The 15,563-nt window shown below is 63.0% G+C and overlaps 2 protein-coding genes across 6 annotated transcripts; one reads left to right on the plus strand and one right to left on the minus strand.

Annotated features, from left to right (window-relative positions):
- On the plus strand, positions 206 to 8,366 carry PTOV1 (prostate tumor overexpressed 1). 3 transcript variants are annotated; one of them, XR_303878.3, is made up of 13 exons: positions 209 to 577; positions 3,146 to 3,283; positions 3,420 to 3,502; positions 3,574 to 3,631; positions 3,714 to 3,821; positions 5,080 to 5,235; positions 5,590 to 5,676; positions 5,761 to 5,834; positions 5,919 to 5,976; positions 6,234 to 6,338; positions 7,639 to 7,836; positions 7,916 to 7,987; positions 8,233 to 8,366. XR_303878.3 is itself a non-coding variant. In XM_003127351.5 (12 exons), exons 1-12 carry the CDS (start codon positions 407 to 409, stop codon positions 7,925 to 7,927), a joined length of 1,248 nt encoding a protein of 415 aa, XP_003127399.2. In that variant the 5' UTR covers positions 207 to 406; the 3' UTR covers positions 7,928 to 8,365. The 3 variants fall into 3 exon arrangements, 2 of the variants coding, with proteins under 2 accessions (XP_020950424.1, XP_003127399.2); XM_003127351.5 differs by having other exon boundaries at positions 207 to 577; positions 7,916 to 8,365; XM_021094765.1 differs by lacking the exons at positions 7,639 to 7,836; positions 7,916 to 7,987; positions 8,233 to 8,366 and having other exon boundaries at positions 206 to 577; positions 6,234 to 7,408.
- On the minus strand, positions 4,974 to 15,429 carry PNKP (polynucleotide kinase 3'-phosphatase). 3 transcript variants are annotated; one of them, XM_005664749.3, is made up of 18 exons: positions 15,298 to 15,429; positions 14,854 to 15,017; positions 14,201 to 14,247; positions 13,314 to 13,616; positions 12,142 to 12,221; positions 12,005 to 12,062; positions 11,817 to 11,924; positions 11,408 to 11,479; positions 10,432 to 10,480; positions 10,270 to 10,340; positions 10,106 to 10,198; positions 9,925 to 10,021; positions 9,772 to 9,833; positions 9,503 to 9,612; positions 9,328 to 9,415; positions 9,183 to 9,244; positions 8,473 to 9,104; positions 4,974 to 7,809 (listed from the first exon to the last, which is right to left on the minus strand). In XM_005664749.3, the coding sequence occupies exons 1-17, from the start codon at positions 15,420 to 15,422 to the stop codon at positions 8,987 to 8,989; spliced, it is 1,707 nt and encodes a 568-aa protein (XP_005664806.3). In that variant the 5' UTR covers positions 15,423 to 15,429; the 3' UTR covers positions 4,974 to 7,809; positions 8,473 to 8,986. The 3 variants fall into 3 exon arrangements, with proteins under 3 accessions (XP_005664806.3, XP_005664804.3, XP_005664805.1); XM_005664747.3 differs by lacking the exon at positions 4,974 to 7,809 and having other exon boundaries at positions 8,941 to 9,104; positions 10,106 to 10,480; XM_005664748.3 differs by lacking the exon at positions 4,974 to 7,809 and having other exon boundaries at positions 8,941 to 9,104; positions 10,106 to 10,480; positions 15,272 to 15,378.

Genomic DNA, 15,563 nt, shown 5'->3' on the forward strand with positions numbered 1-15,563 from the left:
CGTTCCTCTCGCCCCCCCCGTGACGCTTCGGCATGGTCTTTCCTGCCACGCCCCCGCCGAAGTTGTTTCTTTCACGTCCTCTGGGTCCCTCCCCTTCGGCCCATAGTATCTTCCAATTGTCGAATTCCCCGCCCCCCACACCCTCTCCTTTTCCCGGGGCTCCCCTAGCTCTATTTTGGTACACGCCGGCCACGCCCCCTCGCAGACGCTCTTGGTAGGCGCCGCGCTCCCCCGCTCACCACAGTGGTTTGGCCGCAGCAACCCCTCTCCAGCGGCGCGTCCTCCGCGTTTGGTACAGCCCAGCCCGTCTCCCCCGAAGCCGCGCGCCCTCGCCCCTCAGTCGGTGGAACCCGCAGCCCCCCGTGCGGCCCGTGGCAGCCCCCAGCCCGCTCGGCCCACGCCCGCCATGGTCCGTCCGCGCCGCGCCCCGCACCGCTCCGGCGCTGGGGGCCCCCTCGGGGGTCGCGGCCGACCCCTGCCGCTCCTCACGGTGCGCGCCGCCCGCTCGCGCTCCTGGCCCGCCAGTCCCCGGGGTCCGCAGCCGCCGCGGATCCGGGCTCGCTCGGCCCCTCCCATGGTGAGCCCCCCGCCCTTTTTCCAGAGCTTTCCACGGCCCCGCCCCCGCAGGCCCCTCTCCCCGGCAGGCGTCTTTGTCCGCGACCCACTTCTCTTAGGGGTCTTTCGGGTGGCCCGAAGGCTGGTCCCGCCTGGGGCCGGCTTCCCCCGTGAAACCCCTCAGGTGGTACGCGCCGGTCTCTCCCCTTTGTTTCGCCTTCGGGCCGGGGTGGCGGGGGTGGGGTACGGGGGCGGGGAGCGCTCAGATTACTGCTGACTCCGCGGCCTGATTTAAACGCGGGGTGGGGGGCGGGCAGCGTGCGCGCTTGTTTTTCCAATGGGAAAGTTGTTCGCTCTCCCGGCAGGAAATCTGGAAATGGGGGAGGGGGTTGGGGGACGGCGGCGAGTGGGGGCTTCGCGTCTTGCACTCGCGCGCGCCCAGGTGTTGCCCTCGGGGGCGTTCTCCTCGGGCCCACGCGCCCCTCCACGGCGCCCGTGGCGTGTGCGCCCAGGATTTATTTGCACGCTCGCGCAGATGTGGGATGCCCCTACCGATCGCTGCAAGTCTAGCTTTGCAGGCTTCGACATCTAGCTTCGCAGGTACCCTAAGTTACAGATGCTTCGCCAGCCATGAAACATGCATACACTTCTCAGAAAGCTCTATAAGGTTTTCTGGAGCGGTAAAGCCACATCTCAATGCTTCACGGACTGCCGAACCGTGACACTCTCGCGGGGATGCGCGTTCTATCCTGGCGCTCAAGCTGTCTTAAAACATTCTGCCCCGGCGTTGTGCTTGGCGGGGAGCTGTGGCAGGTCTGCATGAGCCTTAAAAATGTGTCATGGACTTTTATACGTAGCCATCCGGACTCTGAACGTCTGTCTAAATTTAAAAGTAATCCTTCCCTCCGCCGCCTTCCCCCTTTCTTAGCATTTGTGTCTACTGGTTCAGAAGCGCCTCCTGAGTCCTTAAACATGCACCCTGAGGCTTCTATCCTCCCTCCAAGTACTAAATGGGCTTCCTGTGCAGTAAACAACACATCCCAGGTCGGAGAAACAGCCAAATCGTGCCCTCCCCTGCCTAGGTGTGAGTTCTCCTGTGGGATCGCACTTAGGTCTCATCCTTAAACGTGGTCCTGCATCTTGATGCGCTTTCTGCTCTTCCAGGGGAGACCTGAGCTTAGCACCCCTGGTCTTCATATCCCAGATTCAGACGTGGTCAGCGGGGTTTCCCATACGTGTGTCTCTGGAGCTCACACCGACTGGGTCCTTAAGTGCGTCCACCTGGACCCCAAAGGCTCTTGCAGTCGTGTGCCTTGAGTGCATTTTCTCAGACGCTGTGCGCCCTGGCAGTGGTGCCTTCACAGCCAGCGCTGCAGCAGCCATCCTCCATCTCAGACACTTAAGCAGGGAACCTCGCGCCCCCCCCCCCCCCCCGGTTTTCCCCCAGTACCTTCTGCTTTTCTTCTTGATCTCAGACCTTGCTGGAATCCCACCCAGCACCACCTGCCCAGGGGGAGAGCATGCTTGCTTAGGTTTTTTGTTTTGTTTTTATTCTTTAAGGTCTTAAAAGATACATTTTTTTCATGCCTGTCTTTACTCTTTGGACAGAAAACATCTATGTACTTCACAGAAAATTTGGAAAATATCCATTAGTGATAAGATACAAAATAACAACCACTACTTTTTTTTTTTTTGTCTGGAGGTTTATTTACTGTTGAGGTTTTTCTGGGTTTCTTGCTGCCCTGCTGGTCTGCTTTTGCTTTCAGATAGATGGTTTTGGTTTAAGAAAGGCTAACTGGAGAGTGCCCTGTGATAGAACGTGTGGCTTTCTGTGGCTTCATTGCTAGAACGTTCGTCAGGTGTCCTGTGGGTGTTCTCAAAACATTGTTTGAAAGATCCCTCCAGGTGTTGTTATGCTCTTTGTTCCAAACGTCTCCCCACTTCCCTGGATGGTTCTGTGTGCTTCTGGGCGCTTCCTTCCTGCCCCGTGCTCCCCGGGTATCAGGCTGAGGTGGCTACAACCTGGGCTGTGCAAGAGAGGGCCGGCGACAGCCTGGGAGAGGTTGGCGGGAGCCAGAGGGAAGAGTGTGGACTTTGTCTTGAGGGCCTGGGGAGCCTTGGCAGGGCATGGCCAGGATGGAGCCAACCGGTGTGCCAGACAGACACAACCCAGGCTGGCTTGGGGGCTTCGGGGGCTTCGAGGAGGCTCTGGATCCCCAGAGAGCTGCTTTTCAGCTGGGTTTCCACGGACGGAGCAGAAATTGGTCAGCCTGGGAAGATGAGCCGGGGGCATGCACAGTGGAGCAGAGGCTGGGTGAGGACGTGGTGGGAGGCTTTCAGGGCCCCTTCGTGGGCCACCCTGCCTGTTGACGAGCAGGCTGGCAGGGTGAAGACTCCTGAAGTGGCAGCTGGAAAAGGGCATGGGGTCAGCCACGTGGGGTCGTGACCATTGGGACAGAGGGTTTGGCGATGGCCCTGGGCTTCAGAGCAGGGGTTTGGGTCTGTACAGTGGGACGTCCCTTCCCAGGAACGTGGGGGACAGCTCCTCAGCGGCCCCCCAACCTCAGTTTCCCCACACTCTCTGCCACAGCAAGGTGCTCGTGTCTTTGGGGCCCTGGGGCCCATTGGGCCCTCCTCGCCGGGGCTCGCCCTTGGGGGCCTGGCCGTCGGCGAGCACCGGCTCAGCAACAAGCTGCTGGCCTGGAGTGGCGTCCTCGAGTGGCAGGAGGTGAGTGGTCCTCAGCGGGTCCCCATTGAGCCCTGGGGGCTTCGGGCTGGACCCTGGGGTTCCTTCTGCCCCTGCAGGTGGGGGGAGGCCTGGGCACCAGGGTTGTGTCCAGTGACCCCTCCTGCTCCTGCCACAGAAGCGCAGACCCTACTCGGATTCCACCGCGAAGCTGAAGCGGGCACTCCCCTGCCAGGCCTATGTCAACCAGGGCGAGAACCTGTGAGTGGTGGGCAGGGGTGCCGGGTGGGCTGGCCTGGCAGGGCACTCCCCTGAACCTCTGCTACCCGCAGGGAGACCGACCAGTGGCCGCAGAAGCTGATCATGCAGCTGATCCCACAGCAGCTGCTGGTGAGGCCGCCCCCACGCCCCCCACACAGCCCCCCTGCGCACCCACCCGGCCCTGACCCAGCTGTGCCCCTGTCACCCCCAGACCACCCTGGGCCCCCTGTTCCGCAACTCCCAGCTGGCGCAGTTCCACTTCACCAACAGAGACTGCGACTCTCTGAAGGGGCTCTGCCGCGTCATGGGCAACGGCTTCGTGAGTGGGGCAGGGGGCGGGAGACTCCTCGGGAGCTCTGCTGGGACTTCCCAGGCAGGGGGCAGTGTCCTGTCCCTGTCTGTGAGCCAGGCCCTGGGAGCTGCCCTCAGGAGCAGAGAGCAGAGGAGCCTGGCTGATCCTGGTGGAGCAGGGCTACCACCCAGCCTGGGACCACAGAGGGTCTCCTGGGACCTAGAAGCCTGTTGGGGTCATAGGCAGCCTCACCTGTTGGGGGACTTGCATGCAGGGGTGGCCAGGAGTGGTCTGTGCTGGAACTCAGGTTGCTCACCTGTGGACCGGCGGACAGTGGGTCCCAGGACCACAGGGAGGAGCCCGTGCAAAGCCCAGGAGGGAGGTGGGCGCTCAGGGGGAGCGTTATTAGACCCCGCGCTTCAGACGCAGGGCCATGGTGGTTGGCGTGGTCCCTGCCGCCTCTGCGGTCTGGACTGTGCCCCCCCCCCCATGTCTGGGTATGCAGGGGTTTGGCAGCAGGACAGATGGGTGCTGGGGAGGGGTTGGGCCTGGGCTGGGAGTAGGCCCTCTGCCCCGAGGACTCTGCTCTGGGGTCGCCTCCAGTCCCTGGTTCCCTTAGGGACACCACGTGGGCTGCCACCCCCAATGCTGGGTTGACTGATATGGGGTCTCTTGGCTGCCTGGTCGCCCCTTTGTGCAGCGCTGAGGCCCTCAGGTGGGTGTTAGCACACGCTCTCCTTGGCAGGCCTGGTTCTACTCCTGGTCCTGCTAGCAGTTCTTGGATGGCCCATGGGCCCGGGAAGGCCGGGTACAAGGTCTCCAGAGCACAGCACTTGAGAGGTGTTTTTGGGAAGTGTGTCCCCTTCTGTCCAGATGTGGCTTGAGGTCTCTCTCAATCCCACAGAGGCACCAGCATCTCTTAAGTGGCACTTACTGGGTACACTGTTTTTATGCCGTTTTAGGGACAGGAAAACTGAGGCCTTAGATGGTTGACTAGGAGGTAGCAGAGCTGGGTTTACTCCCAAGCAGTCTGGTCTGTGTCTGTGCTTTTAACCCGCAGGAGAGGGCTGGCCTGGCGGGGCACGGGGTGATGGAGCCCTCTCATGACCCCCCCACCCCCCGGCCCCAGATTCACAGTGGGGGGACACCGAGGCTCACATCACAAATTCCCAGAACGTGTCTTGGCCACACACCACTTCATTTTGGGCACCAGTGTCGACCGGAGGACGGCCTCCCTCCCCCGGCTATGCGGAGGTGGGGTCCCTGACCCCCGCCCTCCCCGCAGGCGGGCTGCATGCTCTTCCCCCACATCTCGCCCTGCGAGGTGCGCGTGCTCATGCTCCTGTACTCGTCCAAGAAGAAGATCTTCATGGGCCTCATCCCCTACGACCAGAGCGGCTTCGTCAACGCTATCCGGCAGGTCATCACCACCCGCAAACAGGTGTGTCCTCCTCGGGCCCCGGCCGCCAGACGTGCTGGGGAAGCTTTGAAGAACAGGGGGGTGGAGGGGCTCCCTGGTGGGTCTCCGCAGCAGGGGTGTCCGCCGGGAGGTGGGGGGACGGTGCTGCGTGTCCTGGCTCACGCCTTAGCAATTGTCCACGGTCCCCCTCCCCCAAAAGTGTCCCAGTTTGTGCAGCAAGTCACAGGGCTGCACTGTTCCTAGTGGCAGAACCAGGGAGCCTCGGGTCTGTGTCCCAGGCTCGCAGGGTGGGACCTGTCCCAGGGCACCGGGGGCCCCTGGGAGCTCTGGGGCAGCCCCTGCGCCTGGGGGCTGATGGGCTGGGTTTCCTCCCAGGCAGTGGGACCTGGGGGCGTGGCGGGGCCCGTCCAGATCGTCAACAACAAGTTCCTGGCCTGGAGCGGAGTCATGGAGTGGCAAGAGGTGAGCCCTGAGCAGCCCGGGGACACGGGTCCTCCCGGGCTTGGGTGCCTCCCGTCCTGATGGCTCCCTTCTTCTCCCCAAAAGCCCAGGCCTGAGCCCAACAGCCGGTCTAAGAGGTGGCTGCCGTCGCATGTCTACGTGAACCAAGGGGAGATCCTGTGAGTGTCGGGCAGGGGAGGGAGGCACCCTTACGGGGAGACCCGGCCTCCTGAGCCTCGTCCCCTCGTCCCCTCCCACCGCAGGCGGACCGAGCAGTGGCCCCGGAAGCTGTACATGCAGCTCATCCCGCAGCAGCTGCTGGTGAGTGGCAAGGGGCGCCGCGGCCGCAGGGCTGGCAGGGGCGCTTTCCCGAGCTGGCGCCCTGGGGCGCCGGCAGGAGGGGAGCCCTGTGTGCACAGGCCCTGTGGCTGGAGGCGGGCGGTGGTGGTGGGTCCCGCAGGGCCAGCTTGGAGGGGCCGCAGGTCCGAGGGGCCACGTGGGGCCGGCCCCCGTGTGGGGGCAGAGGCGGGGGCGCAGCTGTAGCGCCTCACGGGCTGGGCCCCCGGGCCTCCCCACAGACCACGCTGGTGCCCCTCTTCCGGAACTCCCGCCTGGTGCAGTTCCACTTCACCAAGGACCTGGAGACGCTGAAGAGCCTGTGCCGCATCATGGACAACGGCTTCGTGAGTGGGCGGCAGGGGCAGCGGCGGACCGCAGGGCCAGAAACTGGAAGGGGGACAGGTCCCCCCGCAAACAGCAGGAGGGGGCGTGAGGGCAGCCATGGTGAAGGCGGGGTGGGGTTGCTGTGCGCCCCGACACGGGCTCCCCTGACCCCGCTGCACCGATGGGGAGACCGGAGGCCCGGAGGCCCAGAGGCTGAGCCAGCCAGCCTGGCCTCCGGGCTGCTGTGTGTCGGTTTACTCAGTGGAGCAGGGCTGCCCGCACCAGGCTCCCAGGTCCTCTCCTGTGGCTTTCCTCCTGCTCGCTGCCCAGGGACGGGGTGCCGTCATGTCACTCCGGGTTTTCCGGTGGAAACCCCCAGGCTCCCCCAGGGCCCTCGCCAGGCAGGCCGCTCCTTGAAGCCCCCAGGGGTTACCTCCTGGTGGGTGTGGGCCAGGTCCGTTTCCCTCTCTGGGCCTCAGTTTCTGCGAAGTGAGGAGGGTGAGAGACTTCTGCGCTCCTGAATCCGCAGCTGTCCCCTGTCATAGTTGTGCCATCGGGCATTTGAGGGGCCGGTCCTGTACCTCTCGCGTGTCGTTGGTTCCCTGAGGGAACTCAGTGCTTTTAAAGGCCGTGAGCCTGGCGGCCGGCCCTCCTCTCGGCTCTCTGGGCCTCCCGTCAGGCTGTCGCCTCAGGTGGGCACTGTGAGGGGCTTCCTCTTGGACGTGTCACCACTGTCCCTCAAGGTGGCACACAGGGCCGAGGGTAGACACGATCCCATCTGGCTCTGGGAGCCTGCAAATCCTGAAGCTTAGCCTCGGTTTGTCCACCTGTGAGGTGGGCACAGTGCTCTCCAGCCTGCAGAGAGGGGATCTGGCGAAGGGGCTCGGAGCAGTCGGTCCACTGGGCCCCTTGACGCTCCGGCCACTGTGACCTGCAGCCACATCCCTGAGCTGAGTGGAGGTGACAGTGGCGTGGCCTCCTGGTGCCTCAGCTGCCTCAGGGGGTTGCCATGTGGAGGGAGCCTGAACACTGGATTGGACCTGGTATTTCTTCCCCCGCGAGGCCTTCATGGGCACCGCTGGTCCTGGGGGTGTCCGGGGTGCCGGCCTGGTGGCTCCCATCCACCCATCTCCCCAGAGCTCATGGAGGAGACTTGGGCTGCAGAGCCGGTGGGCAGGCCTCTCTGGCTCCTGGTGTCCCCAGCTGGGAGCAGCGACAGGGCGGAGGGGGGCCAGTGGAGCCGTGTGGTTTGTGCGCATCGTGAGGGCAGCGAGGAGCCTCTGGGCCCAGGGCCGCCAGTGACCCCGCTCTGTGCCGCAGGCGGGCTGCGTGCACTTCTCCTACAAGGCCTCGTGCGAGGTGCGCGTGCTCATGCTCCTGTACTCCTCGGAGAAGAAGATCTTCATCGGCCTCATCCCCCACGACCAGGGCAACTTCCTCAATGGCATCCGGCGTGTTATCGCCAACCAGCAGCAGGTCCTGCAGCGGAACCTGGAACAGGAGCAGCAGCAGCGAGGGGTGAGCCCGCCCCTGCTCCTTCGTGCCCCCCATCCACCGGCGCCCCACGGCTGACCCTTCCTGGCTTCCTTCCCCACAGATGGGGGGGTAGTGGCCACTCCCCCGGGCTGGGCCTCTCCAGGAGTCACAGAAGAGGCCCCCGCCAAGACTGGTGAGTGGCACCCAGGCTGAATGCAGGATAGACCCTCAGATGTGCCTGGGGTTTGGGACGTTGTGTGACCCTCGCCTTGCAAAGACCACAGCAGAGCGAGCGAGAGGCACGCCAGTCCCCGGCGGTCCCAAGGCCTCCTGGAAACCGCAGCCCCTCACCCTTCCAGGAGGCATCGCACCCTGGGGCCAGAGGTCCAGGGGGGCTGGGAGTCCCCCTCAGCCCCTCCCACTATACCCTGCCCCCAGGTCAGTGCTTCTGAGCAGGGGACCCTGGGGACCACAACTGCCCAGCGAGATGGAGGACAGCGTCCTGAGATGTCTCCAAGGACGGTCCCCCCCCCCCCCCCCGTATGTTTCCCTATTAAAGTCTTTTAAAAGTCTTGTGGCCACCAGCTCACTGACCAGACAGATACCCTCCTGTCCGTGGGCGGCCACACCCAGAACCTAACAGCTTCGCAGAGGAGATTCTCTCTGAGATCATGTCACCTGAGCCAGGTGGGGACGGGCTTCGGGTCTGGGTGCTGCTTGTTGGGCGCCGGGTCTTCCAGGGCTGACTTCGCGGCAGCAGGGCCGGCTCCCGGAACCCCACTCGACCTCCGGGCCTCGCATAGCTGGGCGCAGACGCAAGGCGGCGCCCCGCAGCTTCCTGCCTCTTGCTGCTGGTCTTGCCCGCAGGGGCCCCCTCGCCACTGCAGGCCCAGGCCACAGCCCCGGGGCTCAGGTCCAAGGTGCAGAGCGTCTGGCTTCTCCGCCTCTCCTCTTGGGGTCCCGCGTTTGGCCTCGCCCGCCTGGGTGGGCTCTGCAGCTCCAGGAGAACCCCCCCTGGGGCCTGTCCGCTGGGCCGCCCAGCCAGAGCACCCGCAGAGCCTGCGAGGGTACGTTTCTGAAGCCCCGCCAGCAGGCTCAGCACTCCTGGGGGCCCCCCTTTCTTCCCAGCAAAGTGCTGGTCACGCATGAAGAAAAGAGCGTTTATTGGGCATTGGGAGCGGGCAGGGGTGGCTCAGCCCTCTGAGAACTGGCGGTACAGCCGCTCAAGCTGCGGCGCCACGTGCAGCCGGAACGGGATCTCCAGGACGGCCGCGAAGCCTTCGGCCAGCGTGGGTGCTTCGAACTGCTTCCTGGCGGCAGAGGGCGACGGTGGAGGTGGTTCCTACCCGGTCCCCGGGTCCCCGCCCCCCGCCGCCCGAGGCACCTGCCTGTAGCCGTAGATGACGATGTCGGACACGGGGACGTGGGAGGGGTCCGTCATCTCCCGGAACTGCGGGGACAGAGGGGGATGGGTCAGGCCGCGGCGGGGCCAGGGCGGGGGCGGGTCAGGCCGCGGGGCCGCCGCCGGCTCACCCGGTTGTTGTGACGCGCCTGCTCCAGGCTGGCGCTGAAGAGGAAGCAGCGGCAGGGGACGCCTGCGTCTCGGGCACACTTGATGTACCTGTTAGGGGCGGGCTGGTGAGGGGCCCCGGCCCACTCTGCAGAGCCCCCCCCCCCCCCCCGTCCCCCGGCTCCGGAGACCCGGTACCTGGCCCGGCTCTGGAGGTCCGGGTTCGTGTTATCGATCACGACCCGTTTCCGTTGCTTCAGAGCTGCCTCGCAGGTGGTCACGCAGCGCTGCCAGGAGCCCAAGGTGTCCTGGGGACCCAGGAAGAGACCAGGGGACAGGGACCCAGAGAGAAAGAGAGCCACAGATACAGGGTTAGGGACTTGGGCTGTGGGGGACCTGAAAAAGAAGGCGAGAGGTGGGGGGGGGCAGAGACCAGGGATGGGACGGGGCTCCCGGCAGGGCCCTACCCTGTTCACGTGGACGTAGCCGGCAGACACGAGATGCTCCCGGAGGAAGGTGGACTTGCCGGCTGTGAAGGGTGCAGCGTTAGTGGAGCCTGCCTGGGGCGGGGGCGCGGGGCAGGGGCAGGGGCTTCTAGGTCCGGGGTCGGGGAGTCTCACCCCCAGGAAATCCCACGGCGACGACCACCTCAGGGTCCGGGCTTAAGAGGGAGCTGGACTCGGGGAGGCAGAGAGGCCCAGAGCGGGAGACGGTCCTCTGGGAGGGGCGGACACGATGGGTGAGACGGGACCCCTGCCCCTCCCCTCCGCCTCCACTCCAGCGCCCAGCCCGAAGCCTCACCGGGTCAAAGGCTGGCAGCTCAAAGCGGGCCACCGGCCACTTCAGAAAGAACTCCTCCGGCGTGGCGAAAGGCAGCCCCAGGTTGAGGGCAAACTGGGGGCAAGAGGGAAGGTCAGACGGGGGCGGGCCGGCGCGGGGCGCGGGGCAGGGTGGGGCGGCCTCACCAGGCGGTCTGCACACGAGAAGTCCTTCTTCTTCCGCCCCGGGGCCCAGTTGGCTGGGCGTCCGGCTGCATCTGGAGCACACAGAGGACACACCCCCACCTCCACCAGCAGCCTCACGGGACGGGGGACCGAACCCACCCCCCTCAGCCCCTAGGTCCTTACCGCCCACAAATACGCTGTCTCCTATGGAGATGGGAACACCCTCATTGCCCTGGGGAGGGACAGACGACAGGTGGTAAGGAACCCACTCCCGTCCCCACCCCCACCCCGCAGAACACTAACGGCTCCCAAAGTGATGCTCGGCTTGCCCAGGGCCCCTCGCTAGGCCTGGTCTCTAAGCTCTGGTGCCCTGCGTCTAATCCATCAGCAAGTGCTATTGGCACAGCCTTGCTGCCACTCCTCACCCCCTTCACCAGCATCTCTCTGAACTATTCCCTCCCTCCTTCCTGGTTTCCCAGCTTCCATTTTGGCCCGTCTGTTCCCCGCATGGCCGCCAGAGGGCGCCGGCTCCTACCTAGTCCCATCCCTCCAGTGGGGTGGCCACCTGTGGGGCTCATGGGACCCCCTGCTCGCCTCCTCACCCGCTCAGGTGCAGCCACAGGGCCTCCTTACTGCCCATGAGTGAAGTGGGCTCGGTCCCACCTCAGGCCCCTTGTGCTTTCTACTCCTGCCTGGCCCCTCCTTCCCCTACGTGGCTCCCGCCCTCGGCAGCTTTAGCTCTTTCCTCAGTGGCACGTGGAGAGGTGTTCACGGCCTCCACAGCCGCAACGACACCCCGCCTTATCCTCGCTCTGCTGTCCTGTGCATCTCTCAAGGTCTCTATAATCTGTACCCTCCCTGATCCGGGAGCTGGCAGATCTGTCGTCTTCCCTAATATCTTCGGTCAAGAAGCTGTTGAGCTTCGGAACACACACACACACACACACACACACGCACACGAATGAATGAATGCACGAGCGATTTCCCTCTCGACCACTCTGGCTTCCAGGGTTTAAGAGCACCGGCCTCAGGTACCAACACTAGGACATGATAGCAAAGAAACTGACAAGACCATGCCCGGCAGGAGAGGAAGGTCATGGGCCAGAAACCGAGTGGGGAGGCGGAGGGAAAGGAGAGTCACTGGGAGCCCGAAGCTCACCTGTTCCCGCAGGTGGTCCCACATGCCGATCACCGGCTTCCGGTACAGGCCCGCATGGGTGGCCACCAGCACCTGTGGGCGGGGCGGGGCGGAGACACCATCCCTGGCTCCTCCTCTAGCACCCAAGGACACCCAAGGACACGTGGGTCCTAAGGATGCTACCACCCCGACGCTTACAATCCAAGGAGAAGGCCAGTGCCCCGGATCATGATGGGTTGCCATCAGCATAAACCCGCACCCCTACCCCACCATTCACCCAGGGTCTCTGCCCTCCCAGCTGGCTCTCCGTGTAATGCCTTCTCCCTGGGTCTCTGTTCCCTCCTCTCTGTCCCATCTCGGCGTCTGTGTGTGGTCCCCCCCCTCCCGCCCCCGCCCCGCCATAGCCCTTCGGCTTCCCTTGCAGCCATACCTGAAAGGGAACCCCCAGCTTCTCCACCACAGCCTCCACCTTGGCCTTGAACTCCTCCGCTGGCAGCTTCCCGCGTCCAATGCCCATCTGGTTGGTGAAGATCACCAGCTGGGGACAGATGGGCGTCACCCGGTGCCCTCATGAGGCCCAGGCCTGTCTAGCGTCCCCGCCACCACACACGCACACACCTTGTAACCCTCCGCGTCCAGTTCCCGGAGCTTCCGCGGAATCTCCAGGTACAAGATCCTAGGGCGGGCGAGGAAGCGCAAGGTGACCCGGGGTCCGGAGCGCGCCGCACTCACCCCCTCCTCCTGCCGCCGATCACCTCCAGTCGCTGGGGCCCGTGGGAAAGACCTTCCCAGATCGTGTGGTGATGAGGGTCCCATCGAGATCAAAACTGGCTACCTGGCGTCACCCGGAAAAGAGAAAGCGCAGCTCGGTTACACCTCTGATCCCCCTTGCTCACAGGCTGGTTTCCATCGACCTGTAGGGTGGGGAACTGAGTCACAGGGAGACGACACAGCTTTTGCAAGGATAAGTCATGGTAAGATGCATCCGGGAAACCAGAGGGCAGAGAGTGAAGGCTTCACCCCACCACCTCCTATTCCTCTCAGCCTCTCATTGTTTCCATCTTTAAAATGGGCTTCAGGAGTCCCCGTCGTGGCTCAGCGCAAATCTGACTAGCATCCATGAGGACACAGGTTCGATCCCTGGCCTTGCTCAGTGGATTAAGGAGCCGTGAGCTGTGGTGTAGGTCGCAGATGCAGCTCAGATCCCGAGTAGCTGTGGCGTAGGCCAGCGGCTACAGCTCTGATTCGACCCCTGGCCTGGGAACCTCCATATGCCGTGGGTGCGGCCCTAAAAAGCCAAAAGGGGGGGGGCTTTAAATCTGACCCAGCCTCCCCCCCTGACCTTTTCCACCGCGGAGGGCTAATGGGCTAATAACCATGAAATAAAACCAGGAGCTAAGTTTTGTTTTGGCGGTTAGTGCACATCAGGGACTGCTTTTTGTGGATTCCTCGTATGATGAGAGAAGTGGGGCTCAAAGAACATGGTGTAACAGCCTTTTTTTTGTTGTTGTTAGGGCTGCACCTGCAGCATATGGAAATTCTTGGGCTAGGGATTGAACTGGAGCTACAGCTGCCGGCCTACGCCACAGGCACAGCAACTCAGGAACGGAGCCACATCTGGGACCTATGCCACTGCTTGTGGCAATGCTAGATCTTTAACCCACCGAGGAAGACCAGGGATTGGACATTCATCCTCACAGAGACAACGGATGGGTCCTTAACCCGCAGAGCCACAACGGGAACTCCAGTGTAACAGCATTTGAACTCGCCTCTCTGACCTAAGAAATACTCATCATAACTCCCGCCAACATGATCATGACCAATGGCTATGGTTACTGGGTGGTTACTGTGGGTGGGGCAGGAGCTGACATGCATCGATTTTCCCAATGCTGACAATGAACCCCGCAATCCTCAGCTCGGGCCTCACCTTGCCCCGCGGCTTCACACCAGGTGCTGTGAATACTAGTAGCTTCTCAAAGCTCTCCCAGCCAGGAGATGACTTCCGCATCTGCTTTTTCGGCGGCTCAGCCTCTTCCTCCTCCTCGTGTGGGGGCACAGGAGGCGTGCCAGGTGGAGTGTCTGGCTGCAATTCTGGAGTGCGAGCCTCTTCCCAGCGCAGGGTCAACGGGTGGAGGCCGTTGACCAAATACAACGTGTCCCCCACCCCTAGAGAGCCCTCCAACCCCGGCCTCAGCTCTTGGGCTCCAGCAGTTGAGGGGTTAACTCCTAGCTGCAAAGAAAGAGGGAGGTGCTGGTACAGGCTCCACCCCACCAGTAACCTCATCCAATCAAATAACCTCAAAAAGGCCTTCCTTTCTCCATCAGCCAATCAGACCCTTAAGCTCCACCTCTTCACTGTGTACCGCCAATCAGGGCATTGGGAAGGTAATACGCATCCAGTCCTAACCAATTTTGTTTTTTTTCTTTGACTGCTACACCTGCGGCACATGGAAGGAGTGGAATCCATAGCGGAGGCCTAGGCCACAGCGCCATAGCAACGCCGGATCCCAGTCTCATCTGCGGAGTTACGGCCGTAGTTTACAATAACGCTGGATCCTTTACAGCCGGGGATGGAACCCACATCCCCACAGAGACGACGTCATATCCTTACCCTCCTGAGCCACAAGGGGAATTCCTAGTCTTACCCAATTTAAATGGGGATGAAAGTTTACCCCACTGAAAGAGGCCAGACCTCCTCCCCTCCCAGGCAGTTAGATTTTCTCGATGGGCCAGTTTCCCCAGCTGTTCCTACCCTTCGACCCCCCCACCCCGCCCCACCCCCAGGCCTGCTGCCCCTTGCCAACGAACTGGTACCTGTTTCACTGCCACGGTCCGAGTCTCAGGGTCTGCAACCAGCTCCACTGAGGATTGAGGGGGTGGAGTTGGGATCTGAATCTTTCGGTGATTGTTTCCTTCCCTACTGGGGAGTGTGGCCTGCTTCAGGCCACAGGATGGGGCTACAACACCCATTCAGCAGGAGGAGGTGGTTTATTTCTAAGTAGGTTTGGCTCACTCCTCGATATGCAGTAGCCAGATAATGGCCTTAGGATAGCCTGTGACACCGGTCCTCGCCTAGGGGCAAGGCAGGTGTTTTTCTGTATAGCATTGGTTTCTCCTTGACAACGCAGGAACCTGACGAGATGCAAGTCCTGGGCTTGGCCTGCTACCACCCATCTCTGCTCAGCAATATGCATTTTTCTTCATAGGATCGGCTCTCTCCTGGACAAGGTGGTGGCCGGATTCAAGCCCGAGTTATCTGGCTAGTTCCAGGTGGGGTCAGGCACCACCTTTCCCTTCTGTGCTCCCCGGAGGGCACTTGCCAACTTCAGGACTAGCTGCACCACGCGATTCGGCCTGGGGGCCAAGCACATCCCTCCCCGGACTAACTCTCGGTCTTTCCCATTGATTGTGTTCCCGCTTCTGAAGCAGGCCACACCCCCTCCGGCTCAGGCCCCGCCCTCGCCCACCTTGGTTTCGGGAGCATTTCCGGTCGGTAACCAGAGTCAAGGGTCCCCGGCCCAGGACCAGGGCTTGCCCGTCGGAGGGCAGGAAGATGGGAGGTGCTCCCCCAGGGGGGCTCTCCAGCCACAGGCGGCCCCGGGCCTCCACCTTGGCCATCCTGGAAGCCGGCCTAAAGGGAAGTAGGTAAATAGGTTTGAGTGGCAGCCCGCAGATTGCTACAGGAAGTCCCGCCTCCTCGGCCGCTCCACCAGGAATTCTCTTCTTCCGCGAATGGCTCAGGAAATTCCACCCGCTCTCCGGCTTGGGGCTCGCGCCGTTTCCCAGGCGACGACTCCCCGCTTCGTCCCTCCCAGAGCCCCGACTCCTACTTCCCAGGGCAAAGGCCGAGAAACTCATGAACTCCCGCCTCAACCCTTTGCTCACCCTTGCCCGCTGCTTGGCTCACTCACCACTTCCAACCAAGGAAATCCCGCCCGAGGCGCCTGGCCCGCAACTCGCCTTGCAGCTTTCTCCGTTTCTCCGCGGACGGAAATGACTCGCCTACTAAAGTGGGCGGGGCGTTGGTCCCGCCCATGACGTAAGCCCCGCCTCTTAGCGGTCCCGGGGCCTCTCTAGTCCCTCTGCGGCTCTGACCTTCATCTCTCCTGCTGCAGGGTGAGGCTCAGGCCAGTAGGGGGAAGGGGGTCTCCACAGATTTTCCTCTTTCCACGCTAAA

The sequence above is a fragment of the Sus scrofa genome, chromosome 6 (assembly GCF_000003025.6).
Source record: "Sus scrofa isolate TJ Tabasco breed Duroc chromosome 6, Sscrofa11.1, whole genome shotgun sequence".
Classification (NCBI taxonomy): domain Eukaryota; kingdom Metazoa; phylum Chordata; class Mammalia; order Artiodactyla; family Suidae; genus Sus; species Sus scrofa.